Source organism: Oxyura jamaicensis, chromosome 2, assembly GCF_011077185.1.
Source record: "Oxyura jamaicensis isolate SHBP4307 breed ruddy duck chromosome 2, BPBGC_Ojam_1.0, whole genome shotgun sequence".
NCBI lineage: Eukaryota > Metazoa > Chordata > Aves > Anseriformes > Anatidae > Oxyura > Oxyura jamaicensis.
The window spans coordinates 50,609-77,633 of record NC_048894.1 but is presented as its reverse complement, the minus strand read 5'-3'; the positions used below and the strand labels follow the sequence as shown (position 1 = coordinate 77,633).

The window sequence follows — 27,025 nt, the reverse complement described above, 5'->3', positions numbered from 1 at the left end:
TCACTCCCTTCCATGTAGTCTTAAGGGGGAATTTCTGGCTGTAGGTCCACTACAGGTGTATGAAATCACCTGTCTAACTCCTCCTCAGCCTTCCAGATACTGCACAGCCTTCTCGCCACCTCATGCAGCTCAGCCACCTGCTGCAGGAGGTCCTCCGCATGGGCACACCTTTTGTAGGCAGGTTTGCTGCCTGACCTTCCACAAGAGAAAGGTCTACACTTCGTGCAGCCTGAGGTCTGCACTGCAGCCTCTCCCTTCAGCAGCTCTGTCTGGGTGGAAGTGTCAGACAGCCCTTGGGTAGGTGTAGTAGACACCCCATCTGGAGCTACAGCCTATAAAATGAGTGTCCGCTGTCCTGTCGTAGAATCATAGAATGGTTTGTGTTGGAAGGGACCTTAAAGATCATCTAATTCCAACCCCTTTGCCATGGGCAGGGTCATCCTCTGCTAGACCATCTTGCTCAAAGCCTTGTCCAGCTTGGGTCTGCCTGGCTAGGCAACTATTATTGGAGCTTGCAGTGTCAGCGAGCAGGGTACACAGCCTTTCCCACATGCCCTTCAACTGGAACTGACATGCAAACTACCACGCCTTCCCTGTCCCTGTTTGTGTGCCCCAGGTAATTGCAAAGCTGTGAGACTAGGAGAGGTATTTTTGGGGGGTGGGGAGGAAGGACCAATATATGTTTCTTATTATGTTTTTTCTCTTACATTTTTTTTTCTCAAGCATCTACTTTTAATGGCTATCAAGAGGGTAGTGTAGTAGATAGATCCTTTGTCTGATCCAGTACAGCAGTTCATACGTTATGTATGGTAAGCAGGAGGGCTCTTTGACTTTTATGCTTCTATGTATTTTCATTTTATGCTTAAGAACTTTGCTAGAATAAGAACTTGCTGGTGCCATCTTCTCTTCCTGTGTCTCATCAGAGGCCTACTAGCTCATAGGTCTCCTTTGTTTTAGAGCTTGTAACCCTTCAAAAATATCATCTGTCATTAGTCATGGGAGATTTGAGAAGTAGCCGTTTCCTTTTCTAGAAGACTGAACCTCACTCCCTGCAAGAGCTGGCTGAGCTGGAATATTTTCATAAGAATGTAGTACTTACTTAAATTTAAATCAATGAATGAGATTGAGTTGAACAAGCTCCCCATGGAAGCAGTCATGGACCCTAGCCTGTTGGTGTTCAAGAATTGTTTAGACAATTCTAGTTAATGGTTTGATGTTAATGGTTTAATTCTTAGGTTGCCCCGCATAGACTCAGAAGGTGGACTTGATGATATCCTTTCCAACTCAGGATGTTCTATTCTGTTCTGTCCTCTCCCGTCCTGTCCTCTCCTGTCCTGTCCTGTCCTATTCCTATCCTATCCTATTCCTATCCTGTCCCAGAGTATTTCTGTTTTCCTTAGTTCTCTGGCCAAATTGGCAAAAGTAGCTAATCTTGCTTTCCAAACCAATGTTAGTACTTAGGTACAATGAATCCCATTAAATCAAATGAAACAGTTCAAGATGAGATTTTTACTTTTCACACTAATTAGTCTGGTGATATTTCTGTAGACTATATAGTCTTAGCATGTAAATCCTGGAAAAAAAATCATGGCAATACCTGAAAGTGCACAGTTTCCTTAGAGGAGCCATAGAGAACGCATCGATGCCCCTAACATTTCCTTTAGATACCTGGCTTCTCATTTGGCAGGCCAGCTTTTTTAAATCCTGTGCTGATATGCTTGTGGTTATATCTAATGATACAATACAATACAATATAAAAAATTCTGCAGTATAAAAAATCATCACTGACTGAATTACATCAGACTTCAGAATTGCTATAGCTATGTAGGCCTTTGGAGGCAGTGGATGTAAGGTTAGACCACAAACACCTGTTAGGAACAGACAGGAATGTGAGAATGTGACAAAAAGGTTCACTTTTGTGACAAGAAGCCTTTGTTTCCTTTTCCCCACCCCTTCTCTCTCTATTGCTTGTCCTTGCTCCCTTTTTCTTTCTTAAAGTTTTCTTCCCTTGGGCTTCCATGTAAAGAGTTTGACACGAGTGTTGAGCTAGCGACAACAGCAGATTGGAGTTTAGTTTGCAAAAATTTTCAGTGGAAATTTGACAGTTATCTCTGTCAAGTATCAGAATTCAGATTAAAAATCTGAATTTAAACCTCAGACATACAGTTTAATTTTTAGGTAGTCTTGTGCAGAGCCAGCGGTTGGACTCAATGATCCTTGTGGGTCCCTTCCAACTCAGGACGTTCTATGATTCTATCAAATAAAGAGTGAATTGCAGACTCAGATTTGGTATATTTGGTAGATTCATCACTCTTTAGAAACTAAGTGGCTGAATTCTTGGATGCAGGCATGTTCAGCAATTAGATTTTGGAGCTGATGAAGAAGGATCTTTTTCAGGTTGGAAACATTATTTACGTCAGCTGGGAGGTTTGAAATTCACTGTCTTACAAGCAAAAGCAAGAAAAAAAGGCCCAATGGTATTTCAAAAGCTAGAGCTGACTGCTAGGTATTTTTATTACCAAGTTCCTTTACTCCACAAAATTATGGATTTCAAAGATACTAAATCCAAAGAATTGCAGCATCCTAGTTGAACAGTCTGACTTCTTATGTTGATTCTACAACCTGATAGTGCATTCTTTTTAACCCTGCTTGTATCCTTTATCTCTAGAGCTGCAAAGCATGTTTCTGTCTATGGATATGTGGTGGTTTTACCTTGCTGGGCAGCTAAACTCCACCACAACCTCTCTCTAACTCCCCTTCAGAAGAAGAAGAGAGGGAGGAGAAAGTATGCTGGGAAAAAAAAAAAAAAAAAAAAAAATCTCAGGGGTTGAGATGGTTGAGATAAGGATAATTTAATTAAAGGGAAAAGTAAGAGGAAAAAAAAACTAATAAAGGCCATGCAGAAGCACAGAGAGAGAAAAAGACATATATATTCTCGGTTTCCTATCAATGAGCAATGTTTGGCCATGTCCTGGGAAGCAGGGCCGCAATACACATAGCAGTTGTTTGGGAGGACAGACATCTTCATAACGAGAGCCCCCCCCTCTCCTTCCCCTTTCCTACCTTTTATTGCTGATTCTGACATCATATGGCTTGGAATACCCCTTTGATTGGTTTAGGTCAGCTGCCCTGGTGATGTCCCCTCCACAGTTCTCGCCCACCCACAGCCTACTGGTTCCGGGGGGGGGTTGGAGAGAGTCTTGATGCTGTGTCAGCACTGCTCAGCAATAGACGAAACATGGCTGTTCGAGCTACAAGTGCAGAGCACAGCACTGTATGGGCTGCTGCAGGGAAAGGTGACTCCATCTCAGACAGACCCAGTACAGGATACAATACTAAAAGTAGCATCTCTCTTCTGTCGGGAGGAAATATTTTCCCTGAGGCATTTCCATTTTCCTTTCCATTGGCCTCAACATTTTTCCAAATTGTCTCCATACAATTTTTTATGTTAAGGCAAATAATAGTATCTAGATAGCTTTTTTTTTTTTAAAAAAAAAAAAATCAGTTTAAATGGAGTACCTTTAGGGAAAAGCCTATTCACCTACTCAGAGCATTCAAAATTTTGGTAAAAAAATGTAGTAATTATATTTCTGAAAACTTAAGGTGTAAGGAGTGGTTCTAGCTTCATGGCAAGACACCACAGTCACTCACAGAAAATTTCCATAGACTGCAGATTTTGATTGTTTTCAAAAGATTTTTTTTTCCAGAATTCAACACATATTTAGCTTCAGAAATGTAGTAAAGAGAAGGAAGTCTTAAGATGGTGAGTTATTGGGAAGGGAGTGGTTTCTTCCCAAAATGCTGTTTAGGTTTTGGTTTAAAATAAGTACAACCACGTTGAGGGTTGTTGTTTGGTTGGTTTTGGTTCTTGTTTTAGAAAAAACATGCTGAGTATTTTTTTCTTAAATAAACCAACAACAACTAAAAAAAACTGCAAATAATTTTAAAATCCTAAAATACTGTATTTTTCTTTAGCAGAAAATGCTGCAGGAAACATACTTTGGAGAAAAAAGCAGATTGCTTTTAAGTTTGTTCTGGGGAAAAAAATGTTTACTTTATGATAAGCTTCCACAAACCCTCAGTGAATGGTTTTGATGTAGTTAATCCTGATGACCCATTAAATCAGGCTGTACCATTCACACAGCTAAACTAAAAGTGGGACACCCAAAAGTGTTACCATCTGTTGCCGCTGTCAGCTATCCCAGATTGTAATGGCAGTATCAATTTACCAGGACAGAAGTGGCCAAAAACTGACACTGTGCAAGCAGATAGAACAATAGTTTGCAGAATCCCATTACTTTTGAATCATTTATTTACTTGTTTAATTGCAAATTAGGTTTTGGACAAGGATAATATGCTTTATTATATTCCAGATCTTTGACTGTCCACGCCTAAAGTTTTCTGAAATTCCTCAGAGACTCACTAACCTACTGCTGCCACCAGACCCTATAGTGATAAACCATATCATCAGGTAAGCTGGTCAGTCAGCTCAGCACTGTCACATGCAAATCATACACTATCTAAAACACAGAAACTGCTATGGTTGCTAGTACCATAATCCAGGTTTTCTAACATCCAAGTGAGTGCCTTGGACTTTGTGTGTTAATTCTCTGTGTCTGTATAGTTATGAATTATTTTCAATAGAGTGGCACCAATTCTCTAGCAAAATGCAGTATTTCCAAAATCTTTTATCCATACTAAAATGGCATTGGGAGAGTGGGCCAGGTTTCTTTCTTAAAGGGAGAAAAAAGAGTTTGAATCCACTCAGAGGAAAAAAAAAAAAAAAAAAAAAAGGCAAACTGAATTATGGTATTGTACATCATGGGCAATCATTCTAACTGCTGAGTTATTATGTAAAATGTACAACAGTATTACATTTCAGATACAGTGGCCACTCTATGCATGCTTTGTTGGGATTGGATCGGCTCTTTGGGTGCTAGTCCTGCTCTAAGACTGACAGCTAGACAGAGATCCTCAAGAGAGTTAAGCAAAAAAAATGCCTAGATTCAGAGAAGGTAATTGTGACCAAGATATTGAGCTTCCTGTCATCCTCGTCAAAAAAGGTATATTTCTGGTGTAGCTAATTTACAATTTTCAGATATCTTAGGACACTTCCAGCACATTCCATATTTAACTGACAGCTTGGAAGGAGGGAAGAGACTCTTGGAGATTGCAAATTTGCTTTTGAATATTTCAGTCTTTCCTAATTTCCTTGGTGTCTTGGTCAAAACTCCGATTGTGAGTATTTAAACAGTATCATTAACTGAGCTTAGGGATTTGACTTCATACAGAATATTGACAACAAATATTCCTGACCATGCTTAAAATGCAAAGATATCCCGGAGGCAAGATCATGTCTGTTAGATAGAAGCTAAAAAAGAGGACCTTGTGTATAGTAGCTTCTCTGATACACTGTGTGCATCCTGCAGCACCTGGCAGTATTACTCTGCAGTGACATAATGCTGTGGATATTTGTATTTGTATTAACGTGCTGAGAGTAGGTGATACTTTTGCAATAGTCTTTACAGTCTCAGGCAAAAAAAATAGAAATCTGGAAGTCTGGCACTGAATGTAATGGGAGTAAGTAAATTTTCAGACTGCTAAAGTAACAGAATAATGTAGAGTAGAAGGTCATCTGAGGCTTCTCCCCTCCCAACAGCATTTTAGTCCTGCTCTTCAGACACCATCCATGCTTTTTGAAAAAGAAAATAACAAAAATGCAATGGAAATTAGAGTTGAACAGAAAGCTGTTTATGTGGGTAAATTCTTTAAATGGTTGATAGACTGAAAGAGGATGCAGTAGAAAATAGTGTGGATAGTAGTTTTTTATCTCTGCAATACCGAGTGCACCAGATTTAAAACTCATAGAAGTAAAATATTCTTACCTGAGCTCAATCAAGAGCTGGAGGTTTTCTTGAACTGTACTCCTCATTGTTGCTGACACACTTGATATCAGAGGTAGAAAGAGAAACACTTCCCATTTGAGAAACATTTCCCATTTGTGCAAAGAAGCAAGCCATCTCCCACACTCTTAACATTGCACAAGAATACTACAAAGTATAGGTCTCCAATATTCTCATATTGCAAACAAGTTAGTATTTGATTCCTCCCTTTTGATTACCATCATAATTTATATAAAAATTTAAAAATATCCTTACAATGAGTCAGTATCCCATGTTACAAGGGGTATCTGTTGCCTGTTGCTATGCACCTGCAAGAAGAGCCTTCCTCTGTCTTCCCTGTACCTCCCATAGGGCAGTTGCACTCAGCAATAGGATCTCCTCTTCTCTGTCTCTTCTCAAGGCTGGACAAACCCAGCTCTTGCAGCTTCTCTTGGTAGGCATTAGGTATTACAGAGCCCTGGAAGCAGCAGCTCAGGGGCACAGGTAGATTTTTCATCAGTCCTGCCAGTTAAAGGTGAGGGGATTGAAAAGGCCAGTTGAATCTGGCAAATCAACAGATAGTTGTGTGACTGGTGCCACAGGCAGGGGTTCAGCTAGTTAGACCATGGGACTCTCTTTGAGAAACCTGGTCTGCTGGGGGCTGATGAGGGTCCACCTGTCAGAGGAGGGGAAAAAGCGTCTTTGATCATAGGCTTGCCAAGCTGGTGAAGAGGGCTTTAAACTGTAGTTGCCAGGGAAGGGGAACCTCAATCCATCCCTCTCCTCCCAGTTTGATGCCAGTGTCAGTGACAGATGCCCAGAGTCTGGAGGAGGCTCACAAGTCAGCAGAAGAGAACCTGAAGACCAGCACAAAAGAAGTCCACCACTCCAGCCAGTAAGTCAGCTTCATCATGGGCCCAACTTAAATGTCTGTATGCTAATGCACATAAACAGATAGAAGCCTCATATTCGCAAGCCCTGGTTCTCATGCGGGACTTCAGCCCCCGATATCTGTTGGAGGGACAGCACAGTAGGGCCTAGGCAATCCAGGAAGTTCCTGGAATGAACTGATGACAACATCCTTCTCCAAGTGATAGAAAAGCCAACAAGGAGAGGTGCTATGCTGGATCTCATTGTCACCAACAAGGAGGGACTAGTGGGGAATGTGAAACTCAAAGGCCTTAGCTGCAGCGATCATGGAATGGTGTAGTTTTGGATTCTGAATGCAGCAAGGAGGGAGCACAGCAAACTTGCTACCCTGGAATCTGGGAGAGCAGACTTTGTCCTCTTCAGGGATCTACTTGGTAGAGTACCATGGGACAAAGCCCTGGAGAAAGAAGTGCTGAAGAAGTCATAGAATCACAGAATAGTTTGGGTTAGAAAGGATCTTAAAGATCATCTAATTCCAACCATTTCCCTGGGCAACCTGTTCCAGTGCCTCACCACCCTCTGAGTAAAGAATTTCCTTCTTACATCTAATCTAAACTAAAGAATTGAACAGGTTGCCCAGGGAAGCTGTGGATGCCCCATCCCTGGAAGTGTTCAAGGTCAGGTTGGATGGGGCCTTGAGCAATCTGATCTAGTGAGATGTGTTCCTTCACATGGCAGGGGAATTAGATGATCTTTAAGGTCCTTTCAAACCCAAACCATTCTGTGATTCCATGTGCTCCAGCCCCCAGCCATCCTCATGGCCTGATGTGGGGCTCACTACAGTATGTCATGTCTTCCTGGTCCTGCGCCCATAAGTCAAGATGCACAAGTGTGGCATAGCAGGGAATAGCTTCTTTCCTTTCCAGAGCTGATTTCTACTCAGTTGATGCCCACCTGTACCAGTGCATGGGGTTGTTCAGAGCAGAACTTTGTATTTGCCTGTGTTGAACCTTATGATGTTGAACTGCTGTCCTCTTTCTGCAACTTGTCAAGGTTTTTTACAATAGCCCTGCTCCCCCAACTCTGTTCCAGGCTCAGGGGTGAGGGAGGCCTGAGAACACAACTTACCAGGACAAATGGAGGCAAAAACAGCACTGAGCACCTTGCCCTTTTCCATGTCGTCTAACCCCTGGAGGTTATCTTGTCCAACCGCCTCCCTGGCTTAAGCAGGGCTCCCTAGAACAAGTTGTTCAGGACTATGTCCAGGCAGCTTTTGAAGATCTCCAAAGAGGGAGATTCCACGACGTCTGTGAGAAACCTATGCCAGTGCCTGGTCACTTGTCACAGTAAAGATGTGCTTCCTGATGTTCAGGGGGAACCTTCTGTACTCGAGTTTGTGCATATTGCCACGCATCCTGTCCACTGCAGACCATTGAAAAGAGCCTGGTTCTGTCCTCTTTGCATCCTGTCTTTGGGTATTTATATATACAAGGATAAGATCCCCCTGAGCTTTCTCTTCTCCAGACCGAACAGTCCCAGCTCTCTCAGCCTTTTCTTTTAGCAGAGCTGCTCCAGTCCCTTCATCATCCTCATGGCTCTTTTCTACACTCTGTCCAGTATGTCCATGTCTCTCTTGTGCTAAGGAGCCTAGAACTGGGCACAGGATTCCAGGTGTGGACTCACCAGTGCTGAATGCAGAGGGGGAGGATTACTCCTCTCAACCTGCTGGAAACACTTGTAATGCAAATCCATCCATTCAAGACCTCCTTCTCCCCCCAAGGTCTAACGAGTTCAATTAGATCATGAGTCCTTGTTTTTTTTTCTTACTTCCTGCAGCAGGTGCACACGACCAGGATATTTCAAAAATAGTGTTCTGAAGGAGCATTTTTATATTACAAGTGACAATGACCGAAGTTTGGTTTATCAGCTACCAGGTTGACAAAATTTGCTTGCTAAGAAATTTCAACTTAAAGCTAAAGAGAAAATGGCAATTAAGCCTAAAACCCAACAAGTTAAAGCCTAACACAGTCCTCGGGGTTAAAGCTTAAACCCCAGTCTACGGGGTACTCCACCTCCCAACCTGGAAGTCTGAAACTAGAAGCAGAAGAACTCCCTCAAAGTTCAGGTGGAAATAGTTAGAGAACTGCTGCTCCACCTGGACTGTCACAAGTCCATGGGGCCAGATGGGATCCCAAGGGTGCTGAGGGAGTTTGTGGATGTGATTGCTGGGCCGCTTTCCATCATCTGTCAGCAGTCTTGGTCATCCAGAGAGGTCCCAGATGACCGGAGACTTGCTAACATGACGTCCATCTATAAGAAGAGTTGTAAAGAGGACCTGGGCAACTATAGGCCTGTGAGCCTGATGTTGGTGCCAGGGAAGGTGATGGAACAGGTCATCTTGAGTAATCACACAGCATGTGCAAGACAACCTGGGGTTCAGGCACAGTCAATGTGGGCCCATGAAAGGCAAGTCCTGCCTGACCAGCCTCATCTCCTTCTATGACAGGGTGACCTGCCTGGTGCATGAGGGAAAGGCTGTTGATGTGGTCTACCTAGACTTCAGCAAGGCCTTTGACGCAGTCTGCCAAAGTATTCTGGAGAAGCTGGCAGCCCATGGTTCAGACACGTACACGCTTTGCTGGGTTAAAAACTGGCTGGATGGCCAGACGCAGAGAGTAGTGGTGAATGGAGTGAAATCCAGCTGGTGACCAGTCACGAGTGGTGTTCCCCAGGGGTCGGTGTTGGGGCCCATCCTCTTTAATATCTTTATTCATTATTTGGATGAGGGAATTGAATGCACCCTCAGTAAGTTTGCAGATGACACCAAGTTGGGGGGACACGTTGATCTGCCAGAGGGTAGGAATGCCCTGCAAAGGGACCTGGAAAGGTTGACTCGATGGGTAAGGGCCAATAGGATGAGGTTCAACATGGCTAAGTGCCAGGTCCTGCACTTCGGCCATAATAACCCCGTGCAGCACTACAGGCTTGGGGCAGAGAGGCTGGAAAGCTGTGCAGAGGAAAAGGATCTGGGGGTGCTGATTGATGCTCACCTGAACACAAGCCGGTAGTGTGCCCAGGTGGCCAAGAAGGCCAACGACATCCTGGCTTGTGTCAGGAATAGTGCAGCCAGCAGGAGCAGGGAGGTGATTGTCTCCCTCTGCTCTAGTGAGGCCACACCTCGAGTACTGTGTTCAGCTTTGGGCCCCTCACTACCAGAAGGACATCGAGGTGCTCAAGCATGTCCAGAGAAGGGCAACAAAGCTGGTGAGGGGTCTGGAGAATGTGTCTTACAAGGAGCGGTTGAAGGAGCTGGGATCGTTCAGTCTAGCGAAGAGGAGGCTCGGGGGCAACCTTATCGCTCTCTACAGGTACCTTAAAGGAGGCTGTAGCGAGGTGGGGGTTGGTCTATTCTCTCACATGCCTGGTGACAGGACGAGGGGGAATGGGCTGAAGTTGTGTCGGGGAGGTTTAGGTTGGAAATAAGGAGATATTTCTTCTCAGAAAGAGCAGTTAGGCATTGGAACGGGTTGACCACGGAGGTGGCGGAGTCACTGTCCCTGGGGGTGTTTAAGGAAAGGTTGGACCCGGTGCTTAGGGACATGGTTTAGTGGGTGATAATAGTGGTAGGGGGATGATTGGGCCAAATGATCCTGGAGGTCCTTGCCAACCTAGATGATTCTATGATTCCTCAGTCCCAGGTGCATTTACCCTTGCCGAATTTCATTGCTGATTGCCCAATGCTTCAGTCTATTTAGATCCCTCTGCAAGGCCTCTTGTTCCTAGAGAGTCAACAGCACCTCCCAGTTTAGTATCATCACCAAACTTGCTGAGGATGCCTTCAGCTCCTGCATCCAGATCGTGGATAAAAATGTTGAACAGAACTGGCCCTAGAATTGAGCCCTGGGAAACACTGCTAGTGACTGTCTGCCAGAGAGATGTAGCCACACATCACAACACTATGAACTCTAGTGTTTAACCAGTTCATCACCCAGCCAGTTCACCACCACCGATATATATATATATATATATTGCATTTATACATAATATTTGTAAAGGTACCCTGTTCTTAAACTCTTCTCACAGCATCTGCAACAGTCTTTTTGAAAGAGTATTTTCTGGGCTGGATGGCTATTTACCCTGACTCACTATGCCAGTTTTCACAATCTTCTGTTATCCTCTCCATAGTGTTGACCCCAATGATCAGAAGAAGACGGCTTGTTATGACATAGATGTAGAAGTTGAAGACCCATTAAAGGGACAGATGAGTAGTTTTCTTCTCTCAACAGCTAATCAACAGGAGATTACAGCGTTGGACAACAAGGTACTGACCCAGGAGTATAGTATCACGTGGCATATGTATACACATTTTGTAACTTCCTGAGGGTTTGGTGCCATACATCAAGGGGACTAATGTGAGAAAGGGATTGCTCATTTGGATGTGCTTTCAATGGATGAGTAAGTCACATGCAATGGAAATACAGTGGGGAGTGTGGGGTTTGCTCTTAGGATTTAATCCAGGGCCTGATATAGTTGTAAAAGTGTTACAGAGTTTCACAGGCAGCATAATGAGTACCCTGGCAGGCAACATAAAGCATGTGCCACTCTAGGTGCTGTAGGATTTGAGATCTCTCTGAACTAGTTAGTAAATCTATTGTGCTCTGTGGAAAACTAACATGTCTTGTATGCAACTAAAAACATAATAGAGCAGGCGATGTGGATCAAGCGTGGTCTTCCAAGGTGTATGTTAGGAGAATTAGGCTGGATCTTACAGCCTGAGAAAGGCAAGTCTGCCACAGCTCCATTATCCCAGATCCAACCAGCAATGAGGCTGAGCATGTATTCCCAGTAGGCATGCGCACACACACATGCACACGTGTGTGTGTATACGCCACATATACATGTATATACGTACATATATATATATGGCCAGCCACACAGATCAACACACAGATCAACACAGTCAGGATACACAGAGACCTCACATGAACACAAAGATCACCAATAATCTCATCCTGATCCTCTCTCTGGCTGAGCACTGTGGAGGGCCACTTGTGGGGCCTCTGTGTCCCTCTGGCAGCTGGTCTTGGACACTTTGTCTACCCACTAGCTGCCTCTGGATCCTCGTCTCCCAGTTGCTGGCACTTGGCCATACAAGCCCCAGAGGCTGCAGCCCCACTCCCAGTGTTCATACATACACAGGCACATGCACAGGCATGCACATCCCCAGAGAGGCACAAACATACACATATACACACACATACATTCACAGCTGGCTGGGAGTCTCCTGGTCCCCCAGTTGCCACTTCCCTGTGGTCTTACCCTTAGATGTGTACACACATACCAGTGGGTCTTGTCCCTAGCGACTCTGAGACACCACAGTCCCTACAGCGGCTGGCTGAGATTCTTTTGGTCTGTATGACTGCCAGCTTCCCCTGTGGTCTCATCCTTACAGACACACACCCCACCATGGCTCCCAGATCACCATGCTTACTTGCTGACTAGTTCAGCTTGATCTTTGCCAGTGCTCACACATTCACGCACCTGCACTGCTGCAGGTGCCAGCACCCGGGCACATGGGCCTCCAAACCATGGTCTTGCTGCAGTTGCTGGCACATAGACCTCCATGCATAAAAAATAGAGTTCCTCACTCAGGAAAAGAGTTAAAAATGGAATCTCGTAACATGGTAGGACAGATAGCTCTGGTCAGGCATAGAGATGGCTGGACAAGCATATCAATAAGCAAATCATTTACACACAACCAGTGATTTTAGCCCTTTATCTATCTATTTTCCCACAGTTGTTCCTCCCTGAATCAAGTAGATCCATCCCTTTTCCCACATTTGATTAATTCCCTAAACGTGCCACATCAAGTGCAATCCCAACATGCTCTTCCCATAATGTGTCCCGTAACCCATTGGCAGCAACCCTCCAAAAATGCTTTGGTGTTCAGACTTCATGGATGTTGTTGTTGGATTGTTCCATGAAGTTCAGTATTCCAATAGGAATCATTCAGCTCACCTAGGTGGATATTCTGTATATTTTAAGATGGAGCTTCAGCTTTTAACTTTCTTACCTTCAGTTTAGCAGAACATTTTATGTTCAAGTTGTCTTTATATAATCATGCCTGCTCTTCAAATTTGTATAAATGGGCAGAGGTTGACTACCTGACCGTAGAGTTTGTCCTCAGCGCACAAGAGACCCTATACTCTTTTTTTTTTTTTCTAATGAGGTTTCTTTGTTAACACAGTCAAATCACCACCTAATATTTTACATCCAAATCTTACTTTCTTCTAATCTGACACAAAGAAAGAAGATGCAGCTTTGAAAATGTAAGAGGTAGACAATTAAGACTGGCATCACAGATTTTGTTGTTGGTGGTGTTTTTTTTATGCTGAGAAGCAGAAGCAACTACGGAAAGTCAAAGAAGGTGCTTGGTAAGCATGGAGAGTAGCAGTCTTCTTCTGGATGTAAATAAGGTGGGATTACAGTTAGCAAGACCAAAGAGAAAAATATAATTGTAATTAAAATGTATCACAGGAATTTTAACTTATGTATCCTATGATATGAAAATCTCTTAGAAAAAATGGGAGAAAAAAAAACAAAGTCAGACATCATTTGGCTATGGGAACCAGAGATGCTAAAAAATTGAAGATGACGACAAAGTTGCCTAGGCTGAGTTAGAGAAGTAGTGGGAAAGTTTTGATACTCAAGAGATTTGGGGTTATGAAGAAGGATTAGCTGTGGAAGAATAACAGGAGCAATGTTTTTTGCAGAAGTTGAAATTGAGAAGTCTGCATCCATCCTAGTTGCCCCATCCATGGAAATGATGAATGCCAGGTTGGATGGGGCTTTGAGCAACCTGCTCTGGTGGAAGGTGCCCCTGCCATGGCAGGGGGGTTGGAAGTAGATGATCTTGAAGGTACCTTCAAGACTATAGGTCCCTAGAAGGTCCCTAGACTATAACATTTTATTGAGAGGTCATAGTGTCTTGCTATGTTGCTATGAGGGAAAGCTAAGAGAATCTCATATTCTTTTAGTGTGCTGGGCATGCACTGCTGCAAAGCAGCTCACTGCACTAGCTGCAACTGTAGAAAATGAATAGTAGAAAAATCACTTGGAACAGTTTTGCAGACAATTCCTGGTTTATTGAACAAAGATTATGTGCACTTAAAATAATCATACCTCTCTTACAGCAGTGGTGAGCTCTGCATGCTGCATTAGGGATTCATGTCAAGGCAAGGGGAACGTTAGCCAGTTTTTTGCACAAGTGTAAATGGCTAATTTGCCCTGGTAAGGGATAAATAAAAGTGGCTCCACAAACCAAGGGAAAAAGTGTGATATCGTGGACCAGAGATTATTCATGTGATACAGAGTCATGCTCAGTTTGTGTTTGTTTACCTCTAACACAGATCTGTTAAACTGTTGTCTTCATACTGTTTTAAAGAGAGTTTGGATACCAGCAGTCCTGCAGATTTTTGGTAACCATTGCAAGATCTGTCATTCTGTGGTTCTCAGAAAAGGTCAAAGCAGAAGGTTTCAGCGGAGCAGCTGCTCAGCCAGTTAGTTTCCAGCCTATATGGGCTTTCATGCAGCATGCAAAGGATTATTATGTTTCCAGCCCAGCTCCCTCTTCACCATATCTTTATCACCTTTTTATTGAGCATTTTCTGCAGCACAGTGCAAGCTGTGATTAGTGAAGTTACTGAAGTCACTTCTGGGTAAGTCATCTAGTGGAAACCTGGTGCACACCAATAGGAGATTTCTCTCTAGCATTGGCTACATCATTTTCCCACATGAGGAATGTTTTAAGTTGACAGCAGCTCTCTTCTGTTAACATACCATACAGTTGTGCCTACAGTGATGCCCTTAGTGGCATAGCCAGATCAGGGGAGGATTATTTTTCTCCCTCTGTGTCTGGCCACAGTAGCTGTTTTGGCAAAATAGATGTGGACAGGAGATTTAACAAGATGGGTTTGCAATCTCAAAACAGAATTTTAGAGAAACAGGATAGTAAGAGTTTTCTTTTCTGTTTGGGTACGTGCAAATGATTCATTAGTTGTCCTCCCATTGATCACAGTTGATTTTGTTATCCAGGTTGATTAACATACCTTGACTCCTCTTCGTAGTGTATATTCTTCCCTGCTAGTTAATGTCAATTTCTTTCATAATATTTTTGATGATATGACTAATTTTCTATAAACCTTCCATACTCACAGTTTCTCATTGTTCACAGTCTTCTTTTTGTAGCCATGGTGATGGTAATAGTGTTTCTTACAAGAAAAATTTTAGAAGTCATGGCTGTCATGTAAGTTTATTTAACATGGATTTGATTGGGCGATCGCTAGAACAAAGTTTAGGCATCACCTAGGATATTGAAGGTATAATGTTGACTAACCAAGGGAGTAACTGCTTTCTTACATTGGGCAATGCATAAAGACATTATATAGCACCTTTCCAGAAAAATCCCTGACTTCTCAAAAAGACTGCTTATACACAGGAAATCATTACATTACACAGTGACATGACTTAGCTCTTCAGTATTATGGCATATAGTGTGCCATCCAGCAGTTCAGTGCAGGAAGTGAAGAAGAATCCCGTATGTGCTTATGTTGCAAAAATACATGTGAAACCAAAATGTAACTGCAAGACTAGGGTTAACTCACACTTTGAAGAGGAAATTCCATGGGATGAGTCTTTGGTGTAGAATTGTAACCTTTGTATATTACAAAGAACTACAAAGACGTTAACAGGACTGACCTCAGGGTTGCAGAAACATGAGAGGAATTAAGGAACATCTGCTTTATTGTTTTCTTCAGATTCATGAGACAATCGAATCCATAAATCAGTTAAAAATACAACGTGATTTCATGCTGAGTTTCTCCAAAGATCCTAAAGGATACATCCAAGACCTTCTTCGATCCCAAAGTAGGGATCTTAAGGTGAGCTAAGGTTTGAAGAAGAATGAAGAAGTGGAACCAGAATGTAAGAACAATAGTTAAATGTGTACAGCATGTATAGCTAAAATATTCAGGATGGAAAAATGGTGGAAAAAACGATGAGTGTAATACTACTATCCCAGAGCAGAAAGTATGCAGGAAAGACCAGTTAGGCTGTATTTCTCTTCCAGTGGATTAGCAGTGCATAATGGGGATTGTAGGTGAAGTTGTGGTTAGACATTAAGATGAAAGTGCAGGGATGTGTTGGTGTACTCTGTAAAAGTAAAGCTATATAGAACTCATCAGGAGAATCCTATATCAAAATAATACTATTTGGGTGTTTTTTTAGTTTTCATAATGTAATCTTATTTAAGAAATAGCAGATTAAGTATCAGATGCCTTTGAGTTTAGCCTTGAGAAAAGCAGCCAAAAGGAATAATTTTTCTCATAAAGTTTCACACTTTGTATCTTTAAATCAAACACCTCAAAACCCATTGTGTTAATGAAGTCAGGAAATTATTTTAATGTAATAATTATCTTTCAAATATAAATGTCTTGTTTGTTAATCATCTTGTAAAGATTTACTGTTAAGATTATGATTGTTATTATTTATATTCAGAAAGGGAATGGACATCTAAAAGAATGTTTAAATATACCTGTAGCTTGAAGAGCTTACAAATTAAAATGTGGTGGTGGTGCTTCTCTAGTTGCATATATGGAACAGTTGTTCAGTGCTCTCCCTGACTGACATCCAGTTCCAAAAGGGCCTTTTTGGTAATACTCTGCCCTGCTGGCATCAGAACTGTCATTGTAAAACACTACCCTGCAGAATATGCTAATAATTTTACATTTCAGTAAGACTTGAATACCTTAACAATTTAATGTTGTTCACCGTTGTGCCAAGGTTCTTTGGATATATTTGCAAGTGAAATACTCAGTGCAAGGGTACTTTTCCTGGGACCCCGGAACTGGGGGTCAGTGCTGTTAAAATGTTAGAGATCTGTGGCATTTAGCCTGGCCAGTCCTGAATGACTCCTTAGCACAGCCCAGAAGCAAATGTTAGGAGCTGTTCACAGATTGGATGTGGCCACCTTGTTTTGGCAGTAACCATGAATCATAGAATCATAGAAACACAAGGTTGGAAAGGACCTACAAGATCACCTAGTCCAGCCATCCTCCTATCACCAATACCACCCACTAAGCTACTAAATCGTATCTCATAGCACCTTGTCCAAGTGCTTCTTGAACACCGTGAGGGATGGTGACTCCAGCACCTCCCTGGGCAGGTCGTTCCTGTGCCTGACCACTCTTTGAGAGAAAAAGTTTTTTCTGATATCTAATCTAAATCTCCCCAGGTGCTACTTGTGGCCATTTCCTTGAGTCCTATCATTAGTTATCTGAGAGAAGAGGCTGACCTCCTCCTCATCACAACCTCCCTTCAGGAAGTTGTAGAGTGCAATGAGGTCTCCCCTGAGCCTCCTCTTCCCCAAGCTAAACAATCCCAGCTCCCTCAACCGGTCATCATAAGACTTATTTTCCAGAACCCTCACCAGTTTTGTTGCCCTTCTCTGGACACACTTCAGGGCCTCAATGTCCTTCTTGTAGTGAGGAGCCCAAAACTGAACACAGTACTCAAGGTGCAACCTCACCAAAGCTGAGTACAGGGGGATGATCACCTCCCTGCTCCTGCTGGCTACACTATTTGTAATACAGGTCGGGATGTTTTCAGCCTTCTTGGCCACTTGGGTACACTGCTGGCTCATGTTCAGCCAAGCATTGATCAACACTCCCAGGTCCCTTTCCTCTTCAAGGCCAAGTCCAATGCATGCCATTGTCCATTTGCCTTGCGCTTAGAGATCACTCCTGAAATTTTTAATGTAGTAGCGTAATTAATTTTTGACTCTCGGTAAATGTAAATGTTTCTCCATGTGGTAGAATAGCTATAGTGAAAAGTATTTTTATGTTTATCACAGGTGATGACTGATGTAGTTGGAAACCCAGAGGAAGAACGCAGAGCTGAATTTTATCATGAGCCGTGGTCTCAAGAGGCTGTGAGCAGATATTTCTACTGCAAGGTGTGAAGGAATTAGCCACACGGATAGTTCATAAATGAATCATCCTGCCACTGAACAATTGAATCTGCTGAACTGTACAGTTTCTCTTTTTCTTTCAGATTCAGCAGCGCCGGCAGGAACTGGAACAGTCTCTGGGAGTGCGCAACACATAAGTATTGCTCAAAAGATCCCATTTGGCATCATGACCACAGAACGAGTGGACTTCTCAGTGTTACTTAGCTCACTGTTACACATGGACCTGCTTCCTGACTGGATGGGAATGTACCATCAACAAACCAGTCAGAACACCAGCTTTAGAGTGACCTTTGAAAAAACTGCCCATGGGAGGTGTCTCAGACCATTCCAGGCCATAGACAGCAGAAGATTCCTGTGCTCCATACAGGTGTCAATGTTAAAGAAGATTAAAGATTCATTCATCAACTTGCATCATTGAGTTCCAGTGGAAAGTTCAGACACTACACAGCAAATCCTTATGGGCTATGCATAGAATCATGGGTGGGATTGATGGGGGAGGTTGAGTTGGGTGTTGTAGGAGACAGATTTAGAGAAATAAAGGTAATTCTCATTCTGTTACCTAAGATTCTCAAATAGTAACTTCTCTGGAATAAGACAAGATAGTCCTGATAGCTGTGGAATGCTTTACATTTCTGAACAGAGTTTTCACTTCAGCTGGACGAGTGCAAGAAGCCATCGCACCATGTGAAATAACAAACTAGGACAATTTTCAATCCTAGAATGAAGAGCCTCTCTGGAAGGAAAAAATATAGTCAGGACATTTCTTCTGCAAACGCTAATACTCCCTCTTTCCCTTGCCCCTGCAGTGAAAGGTAGACTGAATTATGTATCACTAGACAGTCTCATGGGTATGATCAATGTGAAGTACTGAGAGGAAAAAAATTATCTCCAGAATGAGACCCTCTTAGACATTCTCAGTATCAGTGGGGTTAGAAAAGCTGAAGTTGAAGCCAGAAAAAAAGCATTCTTAGAAAATGCAAATAACCTAATGGTGCTTTGCTGATACCTGCCTTGAACACAGTGGATATTAACAATAAGTCTATAGGTAAAATATGAGATTTCTTAAACTTTTCTCTCCTTGTGTGCCATTAGGGATCAGGACTGAAAAAGACTTCCCTAATTGTTAAGTTGATTTAGAATCCAAGAGGCTTAACTTCATATAACATGGCAGTTTTCTCTTTACTTCAAGATGTCAACAGAGTCCCTTTATTGGTCTCACATTTTGATCATAGGTAAACTGCCTCTTCCTATTCAGTTCCCCCATACATGATATGTGCTAGTTGTATAAGATGCTGTTGAGTTTTGAAGCCTTAAATAGCACAGAGGAACTATCCCTTGGAAATCACTTTATTTGCAAATATATGACAAATTCAGACTATGGGAATTACAACATATTTAGTTGGAACCAGGGACATCTTCATTAAATCCTTCCTCCCATTCCACTTTTTGTAGTGCATAGATTGGTTTGTAATTAATGATCCAGCATGTTTTGTAGTACAAAAAGCAGCTGCCAAAGTATAACTGTGTCCTGATAATGTAGCACTCAAAATCCTTTTCTAGGCTTCTCCTCTTCATCTCCTTTCTTTCACTTACCTGGAAAGAGAGTCAAGTTCACGTGTGTTAAGGAAGAGAGGCAGCTCTTCTCAGTAATTAATTTTGCTATAGCATTGTCCTTTTCTCTTCTGCTGTCTTTGCTGATTTCTTTCATATTTGAAAGAAAAGTTTCTTCTGTCTAGTCACAGAAGAGAGAGTCTTCCCTCCCACCCCTTTATTTAATACCTCTGCTTTCACATTACCAATGCCATAGCTTTTACTCTGTCCATTGTGTTCAGAGGTGTCTTGAAAAATTTACATTTGATTGGTCATATGATGGCAGTACGACCATGCAAAACCACTGGTGTAAGAAAAAAGCACAGCTGTACCTCTTTGCCCAAGGCCTTTTCCTGGGAATGGCTTGGTTTGGATTTGTGTGTGTGTGTGTTATAACCTCTTTTTACACTAAAACCTGAAATCCTGCGGTCTTAAACTGGTAGAGACTGAGAGGTTGCCAGACAGTTAACAACTTAAAATCTTATGTGCTCTAGGACTCTGCTAATTGGACTACCAGCAAATATTATGAGGGAAAACAGAGGGGATCATCTGCTACTGTGCTTCCGTATTTGTTATGCTGCTGTGTCAGTTGTGTGCATGCTGTCCAGTGTATAAAACTTTTTTTTGTATGTGGTAAACAGAGCAGCTACATTCAGGGGATGCATTCAAATCTCCAGGAGTAATAAATGCCGAGAAAAATAAACGAGGATATGAGAAGGGGATGGGGTGGGATAGATGCCTGCAGGATGTCTGCCAGCAAATTTTATTTTTGAGAACTTTGCCATTTGAATGGCAAATATTTGTACAGAAAAATTCCAGTCATATGCCACAGCTGCCAAAATAATGGAGCCCAATCTGCTTTTAGAATCTCTGTTTAAAAATAATTGGATGGGTCTGTTTCCAAGCCTTTTTCAGAACAAATTAATGAAACTACGTGTTGCTGACCAGTGGATTCCGAGTAGCACCACTGGAAGGTGAAGCAATGTTAAGCACCAGTGCTATGCTGAAGTGTGCGCACACGTGCACGTTTGTGCACATGCATGCTCGTGCATGATTTGGCCACTGTACATAGCAATCCAAAATCTAAATTATTATATCTCACTGTGCATATTCTTCCTGCCCATAAAAAGACTGGTCACCAAAGAAGAGTCTTAGGAATAGCTTTTTTAATCAAAAGGAATAGCTTCCTTTTGATTAAAATGGGGTTTGAGATTTTGATTCTTTCACTCTGTGCTCAGAAGCAGTTTGAGCCTTTTACTGAAGAGACAGAGAGAGAAGTATTACCTTCCATTCCAGGAGTGTAGCCAGGCCCTTGCTCTTAGCAAAAACAGACGTTATATTTGAGGAGAAAAAATGGGACAATTCTGGGAGGAACTGGACCAAATGCAGCTTGGGCATGTGGAAATGAAAGTCGGTAGTACTGAACAGGCATGTAATTCCAGCAGATTTTGAATGATGAATTTATTTTAATTTCAGGATGGTGTTTTTTTGGGGGTGTAACAGATGACAAGACTATTACTTATGGTCTTTGGTTTCTGCCACGGTACAATACAAATCTGTGCATACTGCAATAATATATATATATGTGCATAGATGTAGTTAATTTATAGATGATAATATAGATGATTGTTAGAAAATATAGCATAAAACTAGGACAAGGTTAAAACAATTCCTGGAGTACCATTAGAAGGGAAATATATCTTGGAGCTGAAGCGTTGGCATGGCAGTTAAAGGAAAATCAAATGTTTGATTGTGGAAGCAAAGTGCCAGAATAGAGAGAAGAATACAGCAGTCGTAAAAGGAAAGAGAAAGATGGGAGCAGAGTGCCACTGAAGTGCCATTAAGTCAAAGCACAGGATAACATGCATATTAATGTTGGAACTAGCACAGTCTATGTGATTTTGTATATTTTGTGTGCATGTGTATATGTATACATATAGAGGGCAGGAGCAAGAGTCAGTCTCAGCTGGTATAGAGCTCGGGAAATGGGCATGCAGGGTACAGCCAAATGTTCTGCATTTAAGTTTTGAGACACATTGCCAAAACTTTTCCCACCATTATCAGTAGGGATTCAGCTATTTCACTTATCAGCATTGGCAGTTCTCGTGCACGCACGGTTTCATCTGACAGCTTTTTTACACCACACTGTTTAGAATTTATTCTGATGAAGCTGAGTGAAATTATTGGTGTATATCCTAGGGCTTCAAATTTTGCTTAAAATGTAGTCAGGTGGTGGTTTCTTTCTTTTTCTTTCTTTCTTTTCTTTTTCCTTTTTTTTTTTTTTTTTTTTTAACCTCTTTGTGTTGAGATCCCTTTTAATGGCAGTACAAAGAGATGAGTGGGGAAAAAAAAAGGCTCCTTTCTTTCTGAATAAGGAGGTCTCCTTTCTGTAACTGCTCTGTTGTTTAATAGGCTGTATCTGTTCTGCCAGATCCTGTATGATAAACACCTTTTCTGATCTCACTGAAGAAAAGTACTCCATTAAAAAGATACAACTGTGGGTTTGGGAGTGAGCAAATACATGCATAAGGAGAGGTGGGGGAGAGACTCCCTCTACTCTGTAGTCACCGTATCTTCACTGTTGGATGCTGAGTGAGTCGTAGAAAAGCTTTTAACAATAAATACTTTGTTTCTTTGTACCTCTCGCACTTACATTATGCCTCTTAACAAAGAAAACTCCTTCATTTCTTTTGTGTAAAAGTAATGCTGTAGGATTTTTTTTTTTTTTTCACACACTTCTTTTACAGAAAATTGTACCTAAGGATTAGGAAGAGATCACTTTCTATGTGAAACTGCTTAGAGACCTGGGAACTACAGATCACTCCAAGGCCAATTAATGGCACACATTTACACCAGTCCATGGTGTGGAAGAGATACATGAGATGATACTCTCAGGGCTCTGCTACTGATATGAGGGATAATTTCGTACACTTCGTTTCTTCTTTCTGCTGATAAAGACTCTAATGGTCTCAAGTTTTGGGATTTCTGTCCACATGTATGTGCACATGCACAAGGAGGGGCATACACGTACAGGTTTTAAATGGACTTGACAACAATGAGAGCTGTCTCATGAAGTTAATCTTCTGGTGCTGTTTCCCTAATGAATAAGTGATGAAGATGGGAAATCCTTAACATTGGAGAGGTGCGGTTTCGTGCTTGGTCATTCGGTGTACACTTAGCACCATTATTATTAGTTTTAATCAATAAAGAAGTTGCAGCTGGGGCTAGAGCTTGGATGCTGAGAGGAGACTGGAGTAAGCTATGCAAACAGCTAGCAGACTTCCAACGGAGGCTCCATACAAACAGCCAATAATACTAGAAACATCTGACAGGATGAACAAGTTGCAATTCACCAGCTCAATGAAGAGTTTTTGTTTGTTTGTTTTAAGGGTTAAAATTTCTTAGCCCAATAGACTGTCAAGAGAGAACAATATCAAGAAGTGGGATGGGTGAAGACTAAAAAGAAGAGAGAATGTAAAAAAGGAAAGGAGGGCCTAGGATTATTTCAGCAACTGAGTGAAATGGGAAGCAGAAGTTGTAACCTTTTTTTGAGAAGAAAGCAAACAGACAACAAAAACTCATAAATGTCTATCTAGATATTCCACCTAGAGTAGGAAAAGTTCTATTTGGAAGTTTATGTAGGAAATTTCAGTATCTGAGACAAAATCTAATTTTGCACTTAAAAGAAAAAAAAAAAAAAAAAAAGTGTTTACACAATTCCTGGATTCCTGGAAAGGTAGTTTAGTGGAGGACTTGTGTTAGGTCAGAGGTTGGACTTGGTGATCTTGGAGGTCTCTTCCAACCTAGATGATTCTGTGATTCTGTGATTCTGTGAAAAAGCAAGTAGCAGTAACAGTAATCATATCTTACAGTAACAACAGTCCTATGCATTTTTATCCCCTTCCTTTCAGAGCAGCAACAGGCAAGCTGTTTTTCCAGGATTCAGAGGAAGAATGCAGATTTACAGTTTAGTATCCTGACACTTTTTCAGTTTTCTCAGAATAAACTAAACACTACTGAGCACAATGTGAAGAATGTGAATAAATGCAGAAAGAGAGATTAGAATGATCATATGATAGTTGCTCTTTGCAAGAGGAGTTGGAAGGCAGAAGTTAGATAAACTTAGAGTAATTCTGTTACAGAAATTGGGTTCAACTCAAAGTTAAGACATAGTCACAGAATCACAGAATTTGGGGGTTGGGAGGGACCTCGGAAGGACCCTCCTGCCAAAGCCGGTTCCTTAGAGCAGGCTGCCCAGGTAGGCATCCAGAGGGGCCTTGAATATCTCCAGAGAAGGAGACTCCACAGCCTCCCTGGGCAGCCTGTTCCAGTGCTCCAAAGTCAAGGTTGGACTAGGTGATCTTGGAGGTCTCTTCCAACCTGGATGATTCTGTGATTCTGTAATACCAGTTTCTTATACCCTACATGAGGCAGATTCGAGCATGAGAAGAAATCAGTGAGGAAGGCTGCAATGATGGAAATTTTGGGCTTAAGGTAAAGGGTTAAGGATTAAAACAGATTGAGGGGTAGTTAAATTTAGGAAAAGGGTTAGGATTTGGAGTTGGAATAGGGGTCAAGTTAGGCTTTAAATTGGCAGTTGGGGTTAATAAAGAATTCAGATTACAGATAAGGGGCACGATTAATTTAGGATTTGAAGTGAGAAGGCAAGGTATAGGATTTTGGAAGCCTGAGAAGCCAACAAAGCTGCATAGCTGTGGAGGCACTGCACTGATGCTGTCTGCCATCCCTGTGACACACCAAGAGGCAGCTGATGCTGGAGCAGTTCTTGAGCATCCTGTCCCTGGAGATGCAGTACTGTGTATGGGAGTGCAGCCTTAAGACCTGTGCTGAAGCAGTGGCCCTGGCCAAAATTTTCATTGCAGGATGTCCAATGTTGGCACACAGATAATGATGGATGGTTGTGAGGGAGTAGGCTTCTCATCCTTTTAGGTCAGGGCTGTGCATTATTACACAGTCCTTACCCTCCCCCATAGAATTACAACCAGGTGTAGTAAAGGGTGGCCTAAGAGCTTTTGTGATTTAATCTCTCCTCAGACATCCTTCTATCCATGTCCTTCTACCAAGGTTCACCGTAAAATTGAAAGTGGAAGAACCCAGTGGTTTCCTGGAGAACCACTGGAAAAATCCCGCTTCCTGTCCAGCCCTCAAATGATGGGATACTGTCCAAGGCATACACTGGCCTAGGACAACATGCATTGTCAAAGAATAGCCCCAGAGACCCCTAGAGATGGGTAGCGTGGGCTGCCAAGGGGAAGGACAAGGGCTTGCCCTCAGTGGACTGTGGGGAGAGGGCACAAGATGGCCAATAGGAATGGCTGATGTTCCATCACTGCCCAGGAGAGAGACAGGTCTGACCCTGAAACCCTGTCTTTCTCTTCTCCACTCTTTCTTCCTCAGTATTTTTTTTTACTTCCTCCGTCTCACATCACCTTCTCTGTTCTGCAGCCTATGGCAACATCCCCATGGGATGTTTGAATGAACACCACTCCAGGCCCAAGGTCTGCAGTGCCCCAGGTGAACGGGAAGCATATGGACACTGAGCCCTGACACTGTGTCACTCTGCACTGGGGAAGTGGCTGTCACCTGTATCGGGTTTACCAATTAAGAATGAAAACACTTATTTTTATTTTTTATTATTGTTATTTTTTTAATTGGCAGTCATTTAAAACAGGTGGAGGAAAGAGAGTGCTCTGGGTAACAGAAATCCTGAGGAGGGGTGCTGACTGAGCAAGAAAGAGCCAAAGAGCTTTGTGTAGTGAGAAGCACTCTAGGAAACTAAGAGAGTTTCCAGGAGGCATTGTGACAGAGAGGAAAGAAAGGATGGGTGAGGCCAGAGAGTCAAAAGAATGCTTGGGGGAACAGTGAGAGAGGGTCTGCATGGTGTACAGATTTTGTCATGAGGTGTATTTGGTTTATGAGGCAAAGTTTAAGTAGTGGGGGCTTCAGGGATAGCCTCTGTGGGAAGTTCAGAAACTGACCCACATTAGATAAGAGCCAGTTCCAGCTGGCTCCAAAAGCAACCTGTTGCTGGCAAAAGCTGAGCCATGAATGCTGCTGGTTGTGCTGCCACTGTGAAAACATAGTTAAGGGGAAAAAAAAAAAAAAAAAAAAAAAAACTGCTGCATAGGGGCAACTGGGAGACACAAGTGAAAAATGTATAGAAACAACACCACCAAGGTCAGTGAAGAAGGAGGGAGAGGAGGTGCTCCAGGCACTACAGCAGTTCTCATGCAGCCATTGAAAGAGGACCAAGCTGGAGCAGGCTGTCTCACTGAAGTCCATGGTGTACCAGATCTCTAAGCTGCAACCCATGGAGAGGAGCCCACAGTGGACCAGGTGATCTGGCAGGAACTGCTGTCTGTGGAGGACCCATGCTGGAGCAGTCTGCTCCTAAAAGATGGACCCCACAGTACAGACCCATATCGGAGCAGTTCTTGAAGACCCTCAGTCTGTGTGAAGCCCACATAGGCTCAGTTCAGGAAGGACAGCATCCTGTGGGAGGGACCCCATGCTGGAGCAAGGGAAGAGACTGACCGTGAAGGAGTGGAAAGTGATGAAGTGTTAGGGACTGACTGCAAACCCCATTCTTTGTTGTCTTGTGCCATTCAGGGGGAGGAGGTATAAGCGAGTGGTTGTGGGGAAGGTGCTCTTAGTGTTGTTTTTTTTTTGGCTCTCACTGCTCTAATCTGTTATTAGTAGGCAATAAATTATATTAACCTCCCTGTGCTGTCTTTCTCGTGGTGGTAACTGGTGAGTGATTTCTCTGTACTTGACTCCTCAGCTTTTTTTTCATCATGTTTTCCCTCCCTGTTCTTTTTAAGGGGGAGACAAGGGGAAGAGGCGAGAGGGCAGTGTGGTGGTGGTTAGCTGCCTCATTGGTATGAAACCACCACAGACAACCTCATGTGGTGCCAGTTCCATACTGGGGTATGTGGTAATGCTGCGAGCTGTGGCCCTGTATTGCCAAAGGGCTGCAGCTGTGGGGTGTAGCGGGAGGAACCCCAGGTGTGGCAGTGAGGGCGCTGATGGATACAGACCCTCTGCATAAAGGAGCTGCCCCGGGGGGAGCAGCAGGGGGTTTTGGGTCAGTGGGAGTCAGTTGTGGGTTGTTCTGTGCTGTTTTTACTGCTCCAAGGGGACAGGTCTGGTATTACCAAGGCTGCAGCTTCATCAAGGGAGAAAGTGAGTGGGGCTGGGGTGTCTATGGGAGGGCAGCAGGGAGACTTGGTGTCTGTTGGCCAGGGCAGGAGAAATCCTGGGTGGGGAGCTGCAGACTGGGACTGTGGCACCATGATGGAGCAAGAGGCAGACAGCGGCAGGGCAGCACTCCAGGCTATGTGGGTCTAGCAGCAAAGTGGTGTGGTGGTGGTGGTAGGGAGTACTGTGTTCCTCCAGTGTCAAGGCTATGGAGAGTGTTGAATCCTATAGTGTGCTGAGAGCTGTGGTCTTACCGCCCAGGGTTCCAGTTGGCCACATTATTTTTTGAAGCCTGGTGGGAAATTAAATATATTTTGTTGCCGCTAGGCTTGTGGGCAAGGAGTCACTTGCAGCAAAGAGTAACTCCTCCCTCTGTGGCAGTGTGGGAATGTGCAATTTTCTGCAACTTTTGTTTGATTTTTTTATGTGATTCCTACTC

General features: G+C 42.8%; 1 protein-coding gene and 2 long non-coding RNA genes across 20 annotated transcripts in view; 2 read left to right on the top strand and 1 right to left on the bottom strand.

Annotated features, from left to right (window-relative positions):
* Positions 1-22,007, top strand: part of SMARCD3 (SWI/SNF related, matrix associated, actin dependent regulator of chromatin, subfamily d, member 3) — a 104,595-nt gene extending 82,588 nt beyond the window's left edge. For 15 of the 18 annotated variants that reach the window (XM_035316596.1, XM_035316602.1, XM_035316601.1 and 12 more), the window contains 6 exons: positions 4,374-4,471; positions 6,673-6,777; positions 10,938-11,073; positions 15,569-15,691; positions 17,662-17,763; positions 17,862-22,007. In XM_035316596.1, coding sequence (XP_035172487.1) covers positions 4,374-4,471; positions 6,673-6,777; positions 10,938-11,073; positions 15,569-15,691; positions 17,662-17,763; positions 17,862-17,915 — 618 coding nt within the window. In that variant the 3' untranslated portion in view covers positions 17,916-22,007. The remainder of the gene's footprint in view (positions 1-4,373; positions 4,472-6,672; positions 6,778-10,937; positions 11,074-15,568; positions 15,692-17,661; positions 17,764-17,861) is intronic. The other 3 variants (XM_035316589.1, XM_035316590.1, XM_035316599.1) reach the window with 1 other exon arrangement.
* LOC118161343 lies at positions 371-23,699 on the bottom strand. Its single transcript, XR_004747957.1, has 3 exons — positions 23,588-23,699; positions 5,414-5,423; positions 371-406 (listed from the first exon to the last, which is right to left on the bottom strand). It is a non-coding gene; the product is annotated as an uncharacterized LOC118161343 (long non-coding RNA).
* On the top strand, positions 23,106-25,506 carry LOC118161345. The gene is made up of 2 exons (XR_004747959.1): positions 23,106-23,137; positions 23,715-25,506. It is a non-coding gene; the product is annotated as an uncharacterized LOC118161345 (long non-coding RNA).
* The last annotated feature ends 1,519 nt before the right edge of the window (positions 25,507-27,025 follow it).